The sequence below is a fragment of the Aythya fuligula genome, chromosome 6, assembly GCF_009819795.1.
Source record: "Aythya fuligula isolate bAytFul2 chromosome 6, bAytFul2.pri, whole genome shotgun sequence".
Taxonomy (NCBI): domain Eukaryota; kingdom Metazoa; phylum Chordata; class Aves; order Anseriformes; family Anatidae; genus Aythya; species Aythya fuligula.
In genome coordinates, this window is record NC_045564.1 from 23,569,167 (window position 1) to 23,584,323 (window position 15,157).

Consider the following 15,157-nt stretch of genomic DNA (forward strand, 5'->3'; position numbering starts at 1 on the left):
CACATTTTATTTCATTTAGGCTGCAGCCTGCACTTAATTGAAAGGCCAGCTGATTAGCTGGCAGGCAAAGTGCCTAGTTAAAGCAACCCGTAATCACCTGTCTCCAGGTCAGAGTGGGCCAGGAGTTGGGTTGGGTTTTGCCAGAGGTGTCTTTGCCCTCTGTGTCCCATGGGGACCGCCCAGCTCGTCCCCCAAAGCTGTGTGACATCCCAGCCCTGGTGACGTCCTTGTGAACTGTGCTGCTGCCCTGCCCCCAGCCAGGAATAAATGCTCTTGAATGTAAAAATAAAAGATCCCTTCCGTTACAGCGAGGACTGTTGCTTTTTTTAACTCAGTCCCTGCTGCTCGAACTGCCCTGAGGCCACTTGCTCAGTGGCTGCGCTCCAGGTCATGACGTCTCGGTATCCTGGTCTGGATACACCTGCTCCAGAGCTGATTTTCTTCTCCCCCTCCTTTCCAGCATGTAGCTCAGCCCCTAGCGCTGTGACCATCGTGCTGGCCGTCATCGGCAGCGTGGTGCTGATCGGCACCATCCTGCTGGGGCTCTGGAAGCTGCTCGTCACCATTCATGACAGGAGGGAGTTCGACCGCTTCCAGAGCGAACGCTCCCGGGCGAGATACGAAATGGTGAGCCTTGGGGTGCTGCTGGGGCTCTGGGGGGGATCTCTCAGCATAGCTGGCAGCAAACAGCTCTGCAGTGATAGAGAAAAGAGATGGATGTGTGTACTGTGCTGACTGGAAATTCAGGTGGCCAGGTCTACAAGGAAGCATTGTGGGGAGGCTTCCTGCCCATGGGGCTGGTCAGCATTAGAGGGCATCACTTCGTGCATGCAGATGGGACAGAAGGTGGGTCAAAGCCAAATACAGTTAGCATCTCTGAAGTAATTAGAGCAGGAAGGGGAGGATGGAAGTGAAATTGTGGCTGTTCCATCCCTGGAGGCGTTCAAGGCCAGGTTGGATGGGGCTTTGAGCAATATGGCCTAGTGTAAAGGGTCCCAGCCCACCGTCTGTATAGGTCCCTTCCAAACCTAAACCGTTCTGCAATCCTGTGAGATTACACACATCTTTGCCATGACACAGGTTCTGCTCCTTACCTTTTCCCTTTGTTTACTTCTCCAAAGGCATCCAACCCCCTCTACCGAAAGCCCATTTCTACGCATAACGTGGAGTTTACGTTCAACAAGCTCAACAAGTCCTACAACGGTACGGTTGACTGATCAGGTCTCAGCACGTGGGACTGCTGTGGACAATTGCCTGACTGTATTTGCTGCTCCTGACTTGAAGACGGGACCGATCCTCTTCAGGGGAGGGAATACCTTACAACAGGACTGGTCGATGACGGAAGCCTGTTATTTGCACAGTGAGGAGAAGAGTAGCGTGCTGTCTGGGGACACGCCGACGCCAAGGCAGGCTCGCCGCCTGTGCTCGTGGACTCCGAGCCACGTGAGGCTCCACAGCCCAGCTTTCCGGATATATTAAACCTGCCAACTAAGTGAACCAAGTGCCATATTGCAGCTTTAGACATATCCCATCCCACTAGAAAGGGTGACTAGGCCAAAATCAGGGGAACCCCATGCCATTGCAAGTTGTTAGGGGGGGAATTAGCTTAAAGAAAAGAGGAGGGTGTTGGAAGCATTTGTATAAGAAATTAGGATACAAGAATTCTGCAGTCTTTAGGATTTTTTTTTTATATAAAAACAAAATAAAACTATTGTGCATACATGATGCTGCGAGCGGAGTTTGTCATCTCCTTGCTGAGCCCCGCAGGGACAGACTGAGACGGGGCGTGCTTCTGCAAGGAAAACGGGTGCTGCCTTATTTATTTATCGGTAGCACCTTATCAGTCCCAGCACGAGGACACAAACAGGAACTGGAGCCGCAGTGACGGCTGCAGAAGGTATGTTGGTTTAACGCCGCGCTGTTGACCAAGGGTGGGGACTGCCAGACATCGCTCGGCGCTCACACTCGGTGTAGCTGCTCTGTCGAGCAGCAGGAAGGCTAGGGGAAGCCCGAGGGAAATGGGAGTTTAGGCTGAGGAAATGTTCAGCACTGACTCCTTGGGCTTTGCAAGCAGGCATCCAGCCTGGGCGGCTGCTAGCTCAGCTTGCTGGCCACACATCTCCCTCTGAGCATTTCACATCCGAGGTTTTAATACAGAATTGAGCTGGGGGGTCCAGCCTCAGCTTCTGGCTGGGCAGGGAGCTGGTTAAGGCCCAGCGTTGTTATTTCAGAACTTTTTGTTTTGTTTTGTTTTGTTTTGTTTTGTTTTTTCCCTGAAACTGTTCCTCCTGCCCCATCTGTTTTCCTCTGAAGCTGGGGTTTGTGTTACCCCAGACGACAGCTGCAGCTTTAAACCCACACGAGCTCTGCACTGGGACTTCAGCAGAAGGCAGGAGAGAGAAGCCAGAGCAATTGCTACTGCTTTTTATTTTTTTTGGCTTTTTTTTTTTTTTTTTTCCCCTCTTCACCCTGAACAGATCATGCAATAGTCAGCTGAAGGAAGCTTGCCAGGGAAAAGCAAAAACAAATGGCGTTCATTGTTTTGACTTGCTTTTCTCATTGGAAGACAGCCACGGGCCCATCCTTCCGGATTTTTTTTATATATTTGTTTTTGCCTCTATAAACAGGAGCCCTTATTTGCTCGGTATAAACAGCTCTCCTTCAAGAAGTTTATGGTCCCCCTCCTCCTACCAGCAACACTGAAGAAGCGCAACAAACCATGTTAAAAATAGCTAGGGACAGGGATTAAGAACGCAGTAAGTTACATGCTGTCAGCATCAGAATTGATCAGGTGGCCTTAAAAATCAAAACAAAACAGTGCTCTGTCCTCACACTTCATTTTTTAATCCAGGATGGTTACTGAATCCGACCTAGCAAGGGCAGTTTGATATAGCATAAATGCAGAGGGTAGGGAACGAGGCTGGCACAAGAGCAGAGCTGCCTGGGGCACACCAAGGCTGTGCACCACTGGCCACATCGTGCCCAGAGCCAGGACACAGCAGGTGCAGGGGTTTCTCCCTGTGCTTTTGCAAGAAATAGGAAAGGTCTGAGCACAGCAAAGGGGCAGCAGCAGCTGCTGTCGCAGTGGCAAGCTGGCTTCAGCAGCCAGCAATGGCACAGAAGTGCTCTTCAGGGGAAGCTAACACTAACTGCACATTTCCTACACGTTGCTTTAATGAAAGGCAATGAGAGCAGCTTAAGGTGATTTGCCCTGTTGCATATTGAATCCCTGGGAATAGTGCTGCCACCTGGGAAGGGCTATCCAGGAAAAAGTCTGGTTTTACCACCATCGGGCTGCCTAGCACTGCTTTGAGAAATTTCATTGCTAACACAAGGTTACCAAAAATACTGCATCCAAGAAAAAAAAAAAATCCATCCTAAGTAGGCCAGATTGTTTGTTACAGATCAAGTTTTAGCTCGGTTCACTTGCAAGGTTCACAGGCATGGAAAGGGAGAGCAGGAAGGAAAGTGGTGGGAAAGGTAGGGCAGGAACTTTGTGCCAGCTTTGCCACCCAGAGCAGCAAACACTTTGAACACAGCTCCACTGCCTCTAGTTTGTGAGGGACCAAGCAGCTTAAAAACAAAAGAAAACCATTTGCTTTCTTCCTTTGCATTTGGAAAGGAAAGGCGCAGCCAGTGCTCCCCTTTCCAGCATTTCTTTTGCAGATTACCTTTAAGCTGTGGCATTTCCTAGCACATTAGTTTGGTGCTGAGGGAACAGTGAATGATGGCAATGTGAAGTTTGACCCTGCTAGGGGGTTACTCGGGTAGGGAGGGTAGAAAGAAGGAAAGGAAGGGACCTGGAGATGCGATGAAAAGCTTTGCTTCTTCCCCTGCTCATGGGGTTGGGGGGAAAATCAGCTGTGAAACAAACTGCTCCGAAGAGTTGCCAGGGTATATAACATGGAGAACAAGTGGAAGATGGGAGTCTGTCCTGTGGCACCCTTCTGAGAAAGTGCAGAGTAATTCCAGCAAGAAGGAAATAGGGCCAGTTGCTGTCAGGGACAAGCGAGCAGCTGCCTGTTCCCTGGCTGGCAGCACTAGGGCACTGAAGGCAGAGCAGCACCACGGGCAAGCCACTGTGTCCTACAGGGATGTCTACTACCACATCTGGGTGGGGGAAGGATTGAGCCTGTAGGTCAGGCTTGTCTTTTACCAAAAGAATATCAGAAGGTACCAGAGAAACTTTATACAAATGAATAATCAATTGCATGTTTTTAATTTTTATGGTCTCTCCCTCCAAGTTTAGCTTCTACTTAAGGTTGCATCTGGAAATAAAATAAAAACAAAAAAGAAGTGATGCTGTGAGTGAGAAGCTTTACTTTCCTGTGTAAGCAGATCTGCCTGTACCCTTGGCAAGGTTAGTGCCAAGCTCTGTCATAGGAATGGTGTATTTCAGTCAGCAGCCATTTATTTGTGTCCCTAAACACACGCAGCCTGACCACAGCTAGCATTCCTGAATGAAAGCTAAAGCAGAAGGCATCAGCAGGTCACATGGTGATGGAAAATGTCAGCTCTTGTCTGGCCAACTTGGAACCCAGATGCCATTGCAACATCAGCTCCATGTTTCCACAGCCACAGCTGGAGGCTGCTGCTGCACAGCCCTGCAGGGGCTCACTTGCTGTCTCATCAACGTGTTTTCCCATTTCTGGGAGTGCTGTTGTGTCACACCTTGGGAAAAGTCAATGTCAAGCATAGCCTTCGTTGCCTTGTTAGCATGGAGATTCCTTGCAGCTTGTGATGTACAAAAGCCAGGTGTGATACATGCCCTCCTAGCAGCCTCCTTGCCCCGTACAACGATGCAGTAAGAAGGTGATCAACAGCTGGAGGCTAAGCCCAAGCTTTAGAACACGAATGCCTCATGCTTCTGCATGCATTTAATCTTGCATTTCTCCAGTTGCATGGAAAGTGAATGAGCTAGCGTATCGAGGAGTGCCACTAAGATGTCTGGCAGGAAATACCAAGGCGAGGTAACTAACTACATGTGCAACCCAGCATCTCCTGTGGGTTCCAGCATCATTTCCTGATCTGAACATACTTTACATTGGAATTCAGCTCACTGTCGTTCCTCCTCCTCTTCACTGCCCATCTGAAAAAAAAAAAAAAGAAAAGAAAAACTACAAATACAAGGGAGGTTTTGATTTCATCCTGCCCCTTTCTCTATTCCCATTATCAGTGGTGTCGTGCTCTGGTCCCAGCACAACAGAAACTTCTCCATTCTGCTTTACATTGACACCTCTCAGCAGAGCAGAAATAATCAGCTGCAGAGAACACAGCAGAATTTCCCCAGCTAAACAGTCCTATTTGTTAAAGTGTCTGTTGTATAGCTACTATTATTTCTACAGGGATAGATCAAAAGTGACTGCACTGCTCATCTGCTCCTACATTATCTATTTGACCTAAGCACAGCCTATGGCCATACAATTACACATGGTCTGAGGCTTTATTTTTCATCTCTACTCAGGAAACTGTGCTTTAAGCAAGAACTTCACAGCTATATCCTTGTTCGGGCTTCCTCCTCTCCTCTGTATTGGCCAGCTTCCACACATAACCCTGCATTTTCACAGCCTGACCGTGGACAGCACGAGCTTATGAGTTCAGAGCATGACACAGGTCATGCAGAAATGGAGAATCAAGAGCAAAGAAAAAGTCAACCCAGACAAGCAGGCAGGGTCACTGCTTTCAGCCTGCAGGAGTCTGTCAAAAGACAGAAAAACCCAAAGCCTGAGCAAGCACCAAACTGACTTTTAATTTGTTGCAGAGTTCGAACACGAAGCTCTACTTGTCAGTGTGATGTAGACCAACCAAGACCTAACAGAGTGATTACAAACAAACAAGATGTCCAGCCCTGTCTAGTCTGCAGTTCAATTAAAAGTCTTCCAAAACAGACCATTTCCCTGAGTCACTGACCTCCAAAACTCAGGAATGGAAACAAACTTCCTCTGGGTATTTCACATTCCTTCGGTTCTGTTTCCTAAATGCAATGTTTGTGTCACTTGCTAAGAACCCACAGCAACAGGCTTTCCAAGTACATTTAAGGGGAAGTGATGCAGTCATTTTTTCTGGATTTAGATCTCCAATAACTTTTTATGGAAGTTTATGGAAACAATAACACGACCTGTCAACTATTGGCTACTAAAGCATGTTGACACTGTTATGTACAAGTACATTTAAGGACAAAAATTTAAACTGTTTTAATTTGATGCTGGCTTTATCAAGACTTTTGCAAGAATTTTAAGTCTGAGTAAAACACTGTACTTAAGCAGCTATCTTGATTAAAAGTACCCATGCTGCTCCTCCTTGTTCTAGGCAGAAATGCCCACAACAAAAAGATACAGTGAAAATTACACACAAATGTGTGTGCTACATAACAATTCCTTAATGATTCCAGATTGGGCTGATCTCTCATGCAGTCCCCGGTGACTTGCTCAGAAATACCAGCAAGGTAGCTGTCGTCCTGGTGCAAGCACTGACATCACTTGACCACAGCCTTACCCATTATGAAAAGGACAGTATCTTTTCATTCTGCTATCAACGATCCTCCAGAGTGAATTAAGGACAGCAAGTTCATATAAATGCTTCCTTGACAGATAACATAGATCATGTGACAACCAACAAAGTTAAATACAGCCTTATGCCTCTATAAGAGGCTCTAATGAGAGCAGAGAATGAACTGCAAGACTTCCAGATTCATATATTATAATGCAAATTAGTTTTGTAAATTGTGACCTAGTTCCCATGTTAGAAACAGTTGGGATCAACAGCAGGAACTATGCTACGAATGTGAGCAGCAGAGGCAAGCAAGGAAATTAACATTTGTTCTTAATTTGAAATGGATTTTTAATCATTTTCAGGTGCCTCAAAAAAAGGCACACATGCTTGTTTACTATAATCACCCGGACACAAGAATGCATGTAGGAGGTAACATGTTTTTGTTTTGCTAATTGAAATGTTTGTGACATTGGTGTCAAATGAAGTACTGGAATACAACTTTTTCCGTGACTTACTCAATGCACAATGCAGGACTGAGAAATAGTTTTCCGATCTGTTGCTCAGAACTTGTTTCATAAAGTTGAGTTGCAAATACCTTCCCAAAGTAACAAGATATTAGATCACATCGCTATCTCCAAATTCAGTGGCTATTTTTTTCCACCAGAGGCCTGATAAAGTAGCTCTCGGATCTTCCTCATGGTTTTAGCTGCATAAATTTCAGATGCATACTTCATGGTTTGTGGAAAATACTGAACTCACCAAGTTCTGCTTGTGCTCTAACAGTGACCCTACTAAAAGACACAGTGCTAAACCCAAATCTGAGGCAGCTGTCTAGTAAACTCTACTGCCTTAAGTTATGGCATCACAAGGGAGTAAGTTGTTGAAAACCAGGTAAGTTTCATCTTAAGCATATCTCAAGTTGGCATCAACAGTGGAAACTATCGGCTATAGAAGGGCTAGGGCATCAACCACCTTGAAAAATAGAGCCTCGGCTCCACCTGGTGGACAAAGCAGTTTTCTGCAAAGCCGTTTAAGCAAGAAAGCCTTGCTTCTGCTACATGCCTCAAGGATATTAGGGAATTAATGAGAAACAGCAAACAAATCCCTGAACCCACATTCACTTTAAAGGATTGAAACTTCTTAGAAGTTGATGCAAAGTATCCTGACTCGCAGATTATTGCAGGGCAGCTCACAAGAGACAACACACTCATCAAGTTCCAGTGGTGAAAGGTGGCCACGAGAACCTTCACGTTTCCTGTGCATGGAGAACTCCACCTAAACATGGTACGTAAGACTCTTGAACCAAACAAAAGCCCCACAGAATTTTCTCTGTGTATGTTTTGTTTTTCTAATACTCTTTCCACAGCAACAGATTTATAAGCCCTGTAAGAAACCTTCATCAAGCACAGGAGAAACACTTCCAAGGAAAATGAAATGCAAAAGGATAAGGTCATTATCCTCAACCTACACAGGCAGCTAGGAAGCTTATCAATTGCAAGTTTCGGAAGTCTGCCTGCCTGCACAAGGTCATAGATACAAGAAGCATACCACAGACCCTTAAATCCAAGCCCATTTCTCTTCTTAGGCACTCTGCATATGTTAATCCAACTGACAGCAAGCACAAAATCTCCATTTGAACTTCAGCATAACCCTAATCTCCTGAAAGGCTGGGAAAAATGTCAAATATTAAAGCCCCAAAAAAATCTCACCGGATATAATTGCTCCTAGCCTACAGGCAGATGTATTTAAAAAAGGATCCAGCTTTCTTAGCGTACTTTGCATCAGCAAAGAAATAGCAATGGTCTAGAACCATACCACCAAGCATCTGCATTCTTCACGTTTTCATGTTGGCAATGAAAATTCAAGCTGATTTCCACCTGGAAAATACTGGATCTATTTAAGGTGATTCCATCCTATCATACGTGATATTTCAACTTAACCTTTCTTCACAATGCCAAAGCATGGAAAGTAATTCCTGGAAAGATTCCACAAACACTTTAATAAATCAAGCAACAGAGAGTATGTATTTGTTTCTCATTAGAGCAATCAGCAATTCCACCATAATTAAAAGCACAACAGCTGGGACCTATAAAGACTCTTGTCAGAGCAGACTATAAGCACCATCAGCAGTAACTCCTGCAGTCACAAAAAACAGCAGAATGACTTATTTTTGTAATGCCCTGGCTCTGAAAATAAACAGTGTTTCGCACTGACACAGAAAAAAAGACTTACAGATCCAGTTACATGAAAATAGTAGCAAATTTATTTGAGAACATATTATTAAATTTCACAGCATAGGATCAAGACGTGATACCTTTACTTGGAAATTGTGGAGTTGAGCAATCCTGTGAGATTAAGACAGGTCGGTGCTGCAGGTGAAGTTAATAGTGAAATACTGACCCAATTTAAGGGTGAGGAGGATAAACAGGAGCAACAACCGCAAGGCAAATATTCTCGGAGTGTTCTCATTCAACATTTTTCAGCATAGAAAATGATTAAGACTAAAAACTGAACATAAAATTTTGGTTTCATATATCCAACAACTAAAAATACTGAAAAATAACCACGGCAGGTACAACTTTGTCTGTATGTATGCAATTAAAAAGTAATTTAGCCAGCAACAGATTTCTTTCCAAAAGGGCCCAGTATTCTACTGGCTGAAGTGTCAATGTATTTACGTAGAAGTCTCACGATGATTACAGCTCCATCAGCTCTGCTTATTGAGTCGGGAAGTGACCTGCATCCCATCTCACACATGACCACCAAGCCTGCTTACGTAGCTCTCCCAAGCTGCCTTCCTGTACTTCTCTGCTTCTTGAAGGCGGTCTGAAGCTGACAAGATGCCTCGTCCCACAATAATGATGTCTGAACCTCTTTCACTAATAACTTCCTTGGGGCTTAGGTACCTCTGTCCAAGATTATCACCTGAAACAGACACACCATTTTTTTTTAGTTTGTGCAAAATTATACATTCTAAAAACTTACAAAGAGATGGAACAGAAAACAGGTACGTTGTTTCAGTTCTCACCCTAGTAATCCATAAGGTACCTCCAACTAACGAACACCTACCAATTACTGTGGCAGGCATGCTCTGCTCCTGTACTTGACATAAGTCTTGCTCAGGCTTATGAGCCACAGCAGGCCTCAACGTGATCGCTCCTCGAACCAGACAGCTCATTAGCCACAGAGCCTCAGGAAGACCTCTATACCATGAAATCTCACGGAAAATAATGAAGGAATTTCAGCTGGACTACAAATCAATCACTTTATTAGACAAATGTGATACTGCATCTCTTTCCTCTGTTTAATCAAAGGAGAAGTCATCTTGACACCATTCCTGTTATTTATAGAGGGAAGCTTGATGCTCTCTCCCCTTCATACCTGTTGTTTATGCCATATAGGCACTGGACAATCAGCCCACCCCTCCAGCTGTATCCAGCCCCTGTGGTGTAACTAACTGACAAGGACAGGATTAAATGCTAAGGGGAAGGGGACTGTCCAACCTGAATCATAAAAAATTGGCAAGAGCCTTGTATCCTGGAAAATTACTGAACAAAAGACAACAGCCTCGCAATCCTATAAATAGTAATCCCAAGCAAGAACTTGGATACTGATTAACTGCTGTTAAAAAAATATAACGTTGCTGTTAAAATCATTATATTCTATATTATAAAAAATATAAACCTTGTTATTTCTATAAAGATATATAATAAATCCTTAACTGCTTCTATATGAGAGCTTTGTAAAATCTAATTCCATGACAATGACACAGATCAAATTTGACATAGAGAGCCCTCATTTTTCATGATTTACCAATTCCAATAGATGGATCTGATGCTCAAAAAAGCACTGATCTTGCACCTACTGCATTTACAAACACACTCTAAGTATTTCAGGAGACATTACCTCCAGCTTGCAGCTGTACCCCTGGAGTTAAGTGAAGAAATTCTGGTTTCTTACTAACTCTAGATCCAGATATGAATCCAAAAACAAAATCAGAGTTTTCTTCAGCCATCTGTACCTGAAAAAGACCAGTAAACAGTTTCAAGTCATATACCTAAAATCAAGCTTGCCCACTAATCTATTTCTGATGCATGCATTGACACATTAAGGTGTGCAGAGCAGGGGAATGAAACATTGGAGTGTTCTAGCAAGTTCTTGCTTTACCAATATAAAGTCACCTAGAATTGACTGATCCCTCATTGATTTTAGCTTTGCTTGCAGACAGGAATGCAGAAGTTACTCTTGTTTCTAAGTTGTAAATGATACACTCAATGAACTTACACTGATTAGAATTCTATTGCTAATTTAAAAAAAGGTGGTGAGTGGCAAACCTATCACATTCACTAGAGCTCACAGTGTGAATGACAACAACCTGACACCAGCAGCCTGCAGATATAAAACTTTAAGTGTGACACTGTCAGATTCCTGAGTCTGCACAGAAAGAGAGCGTATAATAAATAGTGCTGGAGAGACTTTTGGAAGCATAGATGTCAGCAGCACACAAAACCTCCCTCATCAGAACACTTTACAAGCTGAAACAGAAGTGCCTACTTACTGCAGCTTCTGTGTATTTGCCCGTTGCAAGTGACCCTTGGGAACTCATCTCAGCAATGAGAAGGCAGCCCCGCTGCAGAGGAAGGCCGACTTCCTTCAGACCCTTCACAACTCCAGAACCTGGCACCACGTGAGCATTAACTATGTCTGACCAGGATGCTATTTTGAACGTACCACCTGAGAAGAGAGAGAGAAAGACACACACAAAGTGAAATTAGTCATTAGAAATGTATTAAACAAGAATCATGACTTAAACAAAACAAGCAGCATACTAACTCATTCACGTTAAAAGACTTTTTACTACTGAAGCTTAACAGTTGCAAGTGCAGTTTTACCAGACATTCCTGACAGCTGCACAACCACAAAGCATCATCTCCCAGTTTTATATTACAGAAGCACTTAGTAACTTGCCTTTACTATTCATTAAGTCATTTACAGTGAGCTAAAATTCTACCATCACAGGTGCAACAGTATTCTGATCATTTACAGCTGCAGTAACAAATGAAAGCCATAACAAGCACACAAGCATAGCAGGCTGCTTTATAAGCCCCACTGCATTTCTCGTGGCAAACAGCTATTCAGAAGTACTTACTGAGGACAAGCATAGATTCGTTAAAAGATTTAGGTTTTGGAAGGGACCTCTGGAGGTCGTGCCCTCTCAGCAGGGCTAACTTCAAAGCTAGATCAGGTTGCTCACGAGTTTTCTCCAAGGTCAGAGATCCCACAGTCTCTCCTGTCAGCCTGTTCCAGTGCTGCAGTTACACAGACTGGCAGCAAAATTATTGTAAACCAAGGTTGATGATAATCACCTTCATACTGATGTTTCACTGTGTTTCCAATGTCTGCAAATTTCCTATCTTCAAAAATCAAGAACTCGTGTCGATCTGCGAGTGCTCTCAACTCCTTTACTACTTCCTGGGTGAAATCATTCAGGATATCTATGTGAGTCTTTAGGATACAAATGCTGGGGCCCAGGCTGGCAGCTAACTGCAGCAGCTCTTTGGATCCTGTGACATCAACGGAAAGGCACAAGTTGGTTTGTTTCTTTTCCATGAGTGTGAGAAGCCTGGCTGCAACAGGATGCACCCCGGGCAGCTCAGCACGAGCCCTGAAGCTCAGCTCTTTACAAATCCTTTTCACAGGAGCAGGACCATTCTGAGCCACTGGCTCAAATACATTTCCCCGAATAAAGTCCTTCACCTTCTCAACCATCTCAGCGTCCACTTCTCCCTGCTGCTGGAGAATATCTAACAGCCCCGACAACGTGCATACAGAGTGCAGACGAATCCCACATTCTTCTAACCTGGCCTTCCCACCCTGCTCCCTGTCCAACAGCACTACAGCATCTGTGACTTTCAATCCTTCTTTCTGAAGAACTTCTGCAGTTTCCAGTACACTAGATCCACTTGTTACCACATCTTCAATGATTAAACATGTTTCTCCTGGATTAATGATGCCTTCTACCAGTCGCTTGGTACCTTTAAAACAAAAGGCATACACTTAACTAAATGAACAAGGTTTAAAAGACCACATCAGAACGCATCAGAAGTATCAAGATTTTAACCTGATATGTTAATGATGATATCTATTTTACATACAAGCATATGTTGCAGTAAAAAATCAAATCAGACTTCAAGAAAATAGCAATTTCATACTGTCAGTATGTAGAGAGAATTTCTTTAGTTAATACCTGATACCAGGTATCACAGTTCTTACCACAGCTCAGTAATTGACTTGTAATCCAATTCACAAAGACTGTTACTTCTCCAAGGGGATAAACAGATTTTGTATATTCCATTAACAGAAGTGACATATTATTAGCTGCACATATTTAAATAATCATTGTGTAAGTTGACTACAGAAATTCTGGTTTAGTATTACTATGCATTGAACCTTCAAAACACCAACAATATTTTCTCCTGTAACTTAAAAGTCTTTAAACTAAAAGTTACTTTAAATGTCTTTGAAGTAGCAAAGCCATTGATACTCTTCAACATATTTTCTATTTTTCACAGGCATTATTCTGTGCTTAACATCTCTGTTGTTAGAACAATTAGGAGGAGTAAACCCCCCAAATGCCTTTGCCAGAACGAATAATAGGCACAAATCCATGAAAGGCGTCCCGGGGGGCAACAACAAAGGCTGCCTGGCTTTACACAGACCGCGGTGCTTCAACCATGACGGTCTCACCAGTGTAAGTACAGCTCTGCAATCTGTGTGACACCGGAACCCTTGTACCAGGCAGTTAATTGCTGTCACAATCAACTTGTCCTTCACAAGAAGGAATAGCAACAGCTCTCCTGCCTAGCACACTGGCTAACATTTAACTTCGAAAAACATCCTCTCTGACTGAACGCTGTTGGAAGAGGATAGTGTTTATCACACAAAGAAATCCATTTGACAGAGTATGTTAATGCTTCAGTTTCCCTCTCCTACACACACCCCTCATCCCCTTTCCACCAAACTAAAATAAAATTGATCACTGTGTAGAGAACTCACTGCTTCTCACCTGGTACACCTTGCCCACTGATTAAAGGGTTACAGGATATGAAAGAAAAAGAGGTTTGAGAGACAAAACAAGAACAGACTACAAAAGATTCCTCTTGGAATCAATATGCAAGAAGTTCTGTTTAGGGTTGAGACATGGCACTGGTCTCAGCACGTCAGAAACTGCAGCAACTGTTTTTGTAGAGGGTGGTAACCCACAATAACTGTGCCAGAGGGAAAAAAAAGACACTGTGGAAGCAAAGAAGCAGCTCATGAGCTTCCAAACCTACTACAGCAGGATTTGAGCTGCAGGCTAATAAGAGACCAGCTGGGACAGCCTGATGCTGTGGGAGATATATTTCAGGGCAAAAGGTGTAGCTATTTCCATTGAAGTGGTAGTCTTAAACTGAAAGAGGGATGTATATTAGAGAAGAACCTTAAAAATATAGTTATTTCACAAACCAGCCAACAAGTAAATACAAATTCATCACGTGAAGAAGGTTTTACCGTAGTCTTTTGCTTCCTTCCTCCGTATAAGCATGGGAACCTGCTTTTCTGAGCAGATAATTGTGGCCAGTGGCAATGCTGTGTAGGGAACACCACACACACAGTCATACTCGAGGCCAGCATCTTTCGCTGTTTGAAACAGAAGATCTGCAACCTGAAAAATACGTGTATGCGAGGCGTCAGACTGGAGCGACCACTCCTCAACAAGTCCACCACCAAGGGAAGGGAAGGCACAAAAAGCTCTCTCCTTTGCATTATTTGATAGCTGCCTAACACCGATAAAGAAACTCCAGCAGTTTCTCCACAGGAAAGCATCACTGCTGTGAACGATGCTGCTGTGAAGGATGCTCGGGACTCTTCACACCCTCTTTTTTTGGTTACTTACCACGAATTTCCCCGCCTTGAAGCAGGCAGAGCGAGGAAGCGATGCCACAAACGCCCCAGGCGCCACCACAGGGCAGGATCCCCAGGCCCCTGATACGGCAGCATCCCCCCTCCTCCTTCCTCCTCCTCCTCCTCTTCCTCACAGGATCACGGAACATTAGGGACAGGAAGGGACCCTGAAGGATCATCGAGCCCAATCTCATCTCTTCTCCTCTTCCCTTTTCCCTCCTCTTCCTCTTTCTCCTCCTCTTCCTCCCTTATATTCCTCCTCCTCCTCCTCCTCCTCCTCCTCCTCCTCCTCCTCCTCCTCCTCCGTCCTCCCTCCCTCCCTCCTCCTCTTTCACCTTCCTCCTCCTCCTCCTCCTCCTCCCAGCGCAGCAGGGGCTCCCCCCCCAGGGCCAGCACCTGCCGAAGGAGGCGTGGGTGCGAGACGAGGCCTCGCAGGTCCACGTAGACGGGCGAGGTGATGCCGCTCTTCAGCACGAAGCTGCCGAAGCGCAGCGCGCCCGCCGCCAGCAGCGCCGCCGCCACGCCGCCCGCCGCCATCTGCCCGGCCTCCCGAGATGGCGGGCGCGGCGTCAGGCTGGGTGGCTGCGCATGCGCAGCGCTGTGTTTTCCCCAACCACCCCCGGTCCTTGGGGACGGGCACGAACGGTCCGGGTGCGATTGGTTCCGCCCGTTAAAAAAAAAAAAAAAAAAAAAAAAAAACAAAGAAAAAAAAAAAAAAAAA

General features: G+C 44.7%; 2 protein-coding genes across 2 annotated transcripts in view; one reads left to right on the plus strand and one right to left on the minus strand.

Moving 5' to 3' along the window:
- The window catches only part of ITGB5 (integrin subunit beta 5), a 46,286-nt gene extending 44,566 nt beyond the window's left edge, over window positions 1-1,720 (plus strand). Inside the window, exons 14-15 of the mRNA XM_032190322.1 lie at window positions 461-627; window positions 1,122-1,720. Of these exons, the coding sequence (XP_032046213.1) occupies window positions 461-627; window positions 1,122-1,217 (263 nt within the window). The 3' untranslated portion in view covers window positions 1,218-1,720. The remainder of the gene's footprint in view (window positions 1-460; window positions 628-1,121) is intronic.
- A 7,012-nt stretch (window positions 1,721-8,732) lies between these two features.
- UMPS (uridine monophosphate synthetase) lies at window positions 8,733-14,973 on the minus strand. The gene is made up of 6 exons (XM_032190565.1): window positions 14,833-14,973; window positions 14,044-14,197; window positions 11,859-12,527; window positions 11,051-11,226; window positions 10,399-10,513; window positions 8,733-9,417 (listed from the first exon to the last, which is right to left on the minus strand). The coding sequence occupies exons 1-6, from the start codon at window positions 14,971-14,973 to the stop codon at window positions 9,242-9,244; spliced, it is 1,431 nt and encodes a 476-aa protein (XP_032046456.1). The 3' UTR covers window positions 8,733-9,241.
- Between the last annotated feature and the right edge of the window lie 184 nt (window positions 14,974-15,157).

Excerpts from the sequence above, each read along its gene's own strand:
- UMPS (XM_032190565.1), bottom strand. The coding sequence starts at position 14,973 with ATGGCGGCGGGCGGCGTGGCGGCGGCGCTGCTGGCGGCGGGCGCGCTG. Across the intron at positions 14,198-14,832 it reads ACCCACGCCTCCTTCGGCAG|GTTGCAGATCTTCTGTTTCA; the intron begins GTGCTGGCCCTG and ends CGTATTTTTCAG. Across the intron at positions 9,418-10,398 it reads GGTACAGCTGCAAGCTGGAG|GTGATAATCTTGGACAGAGG; the intron begins GTAATGTCTCCT and ends TGTCTGTTTCAG.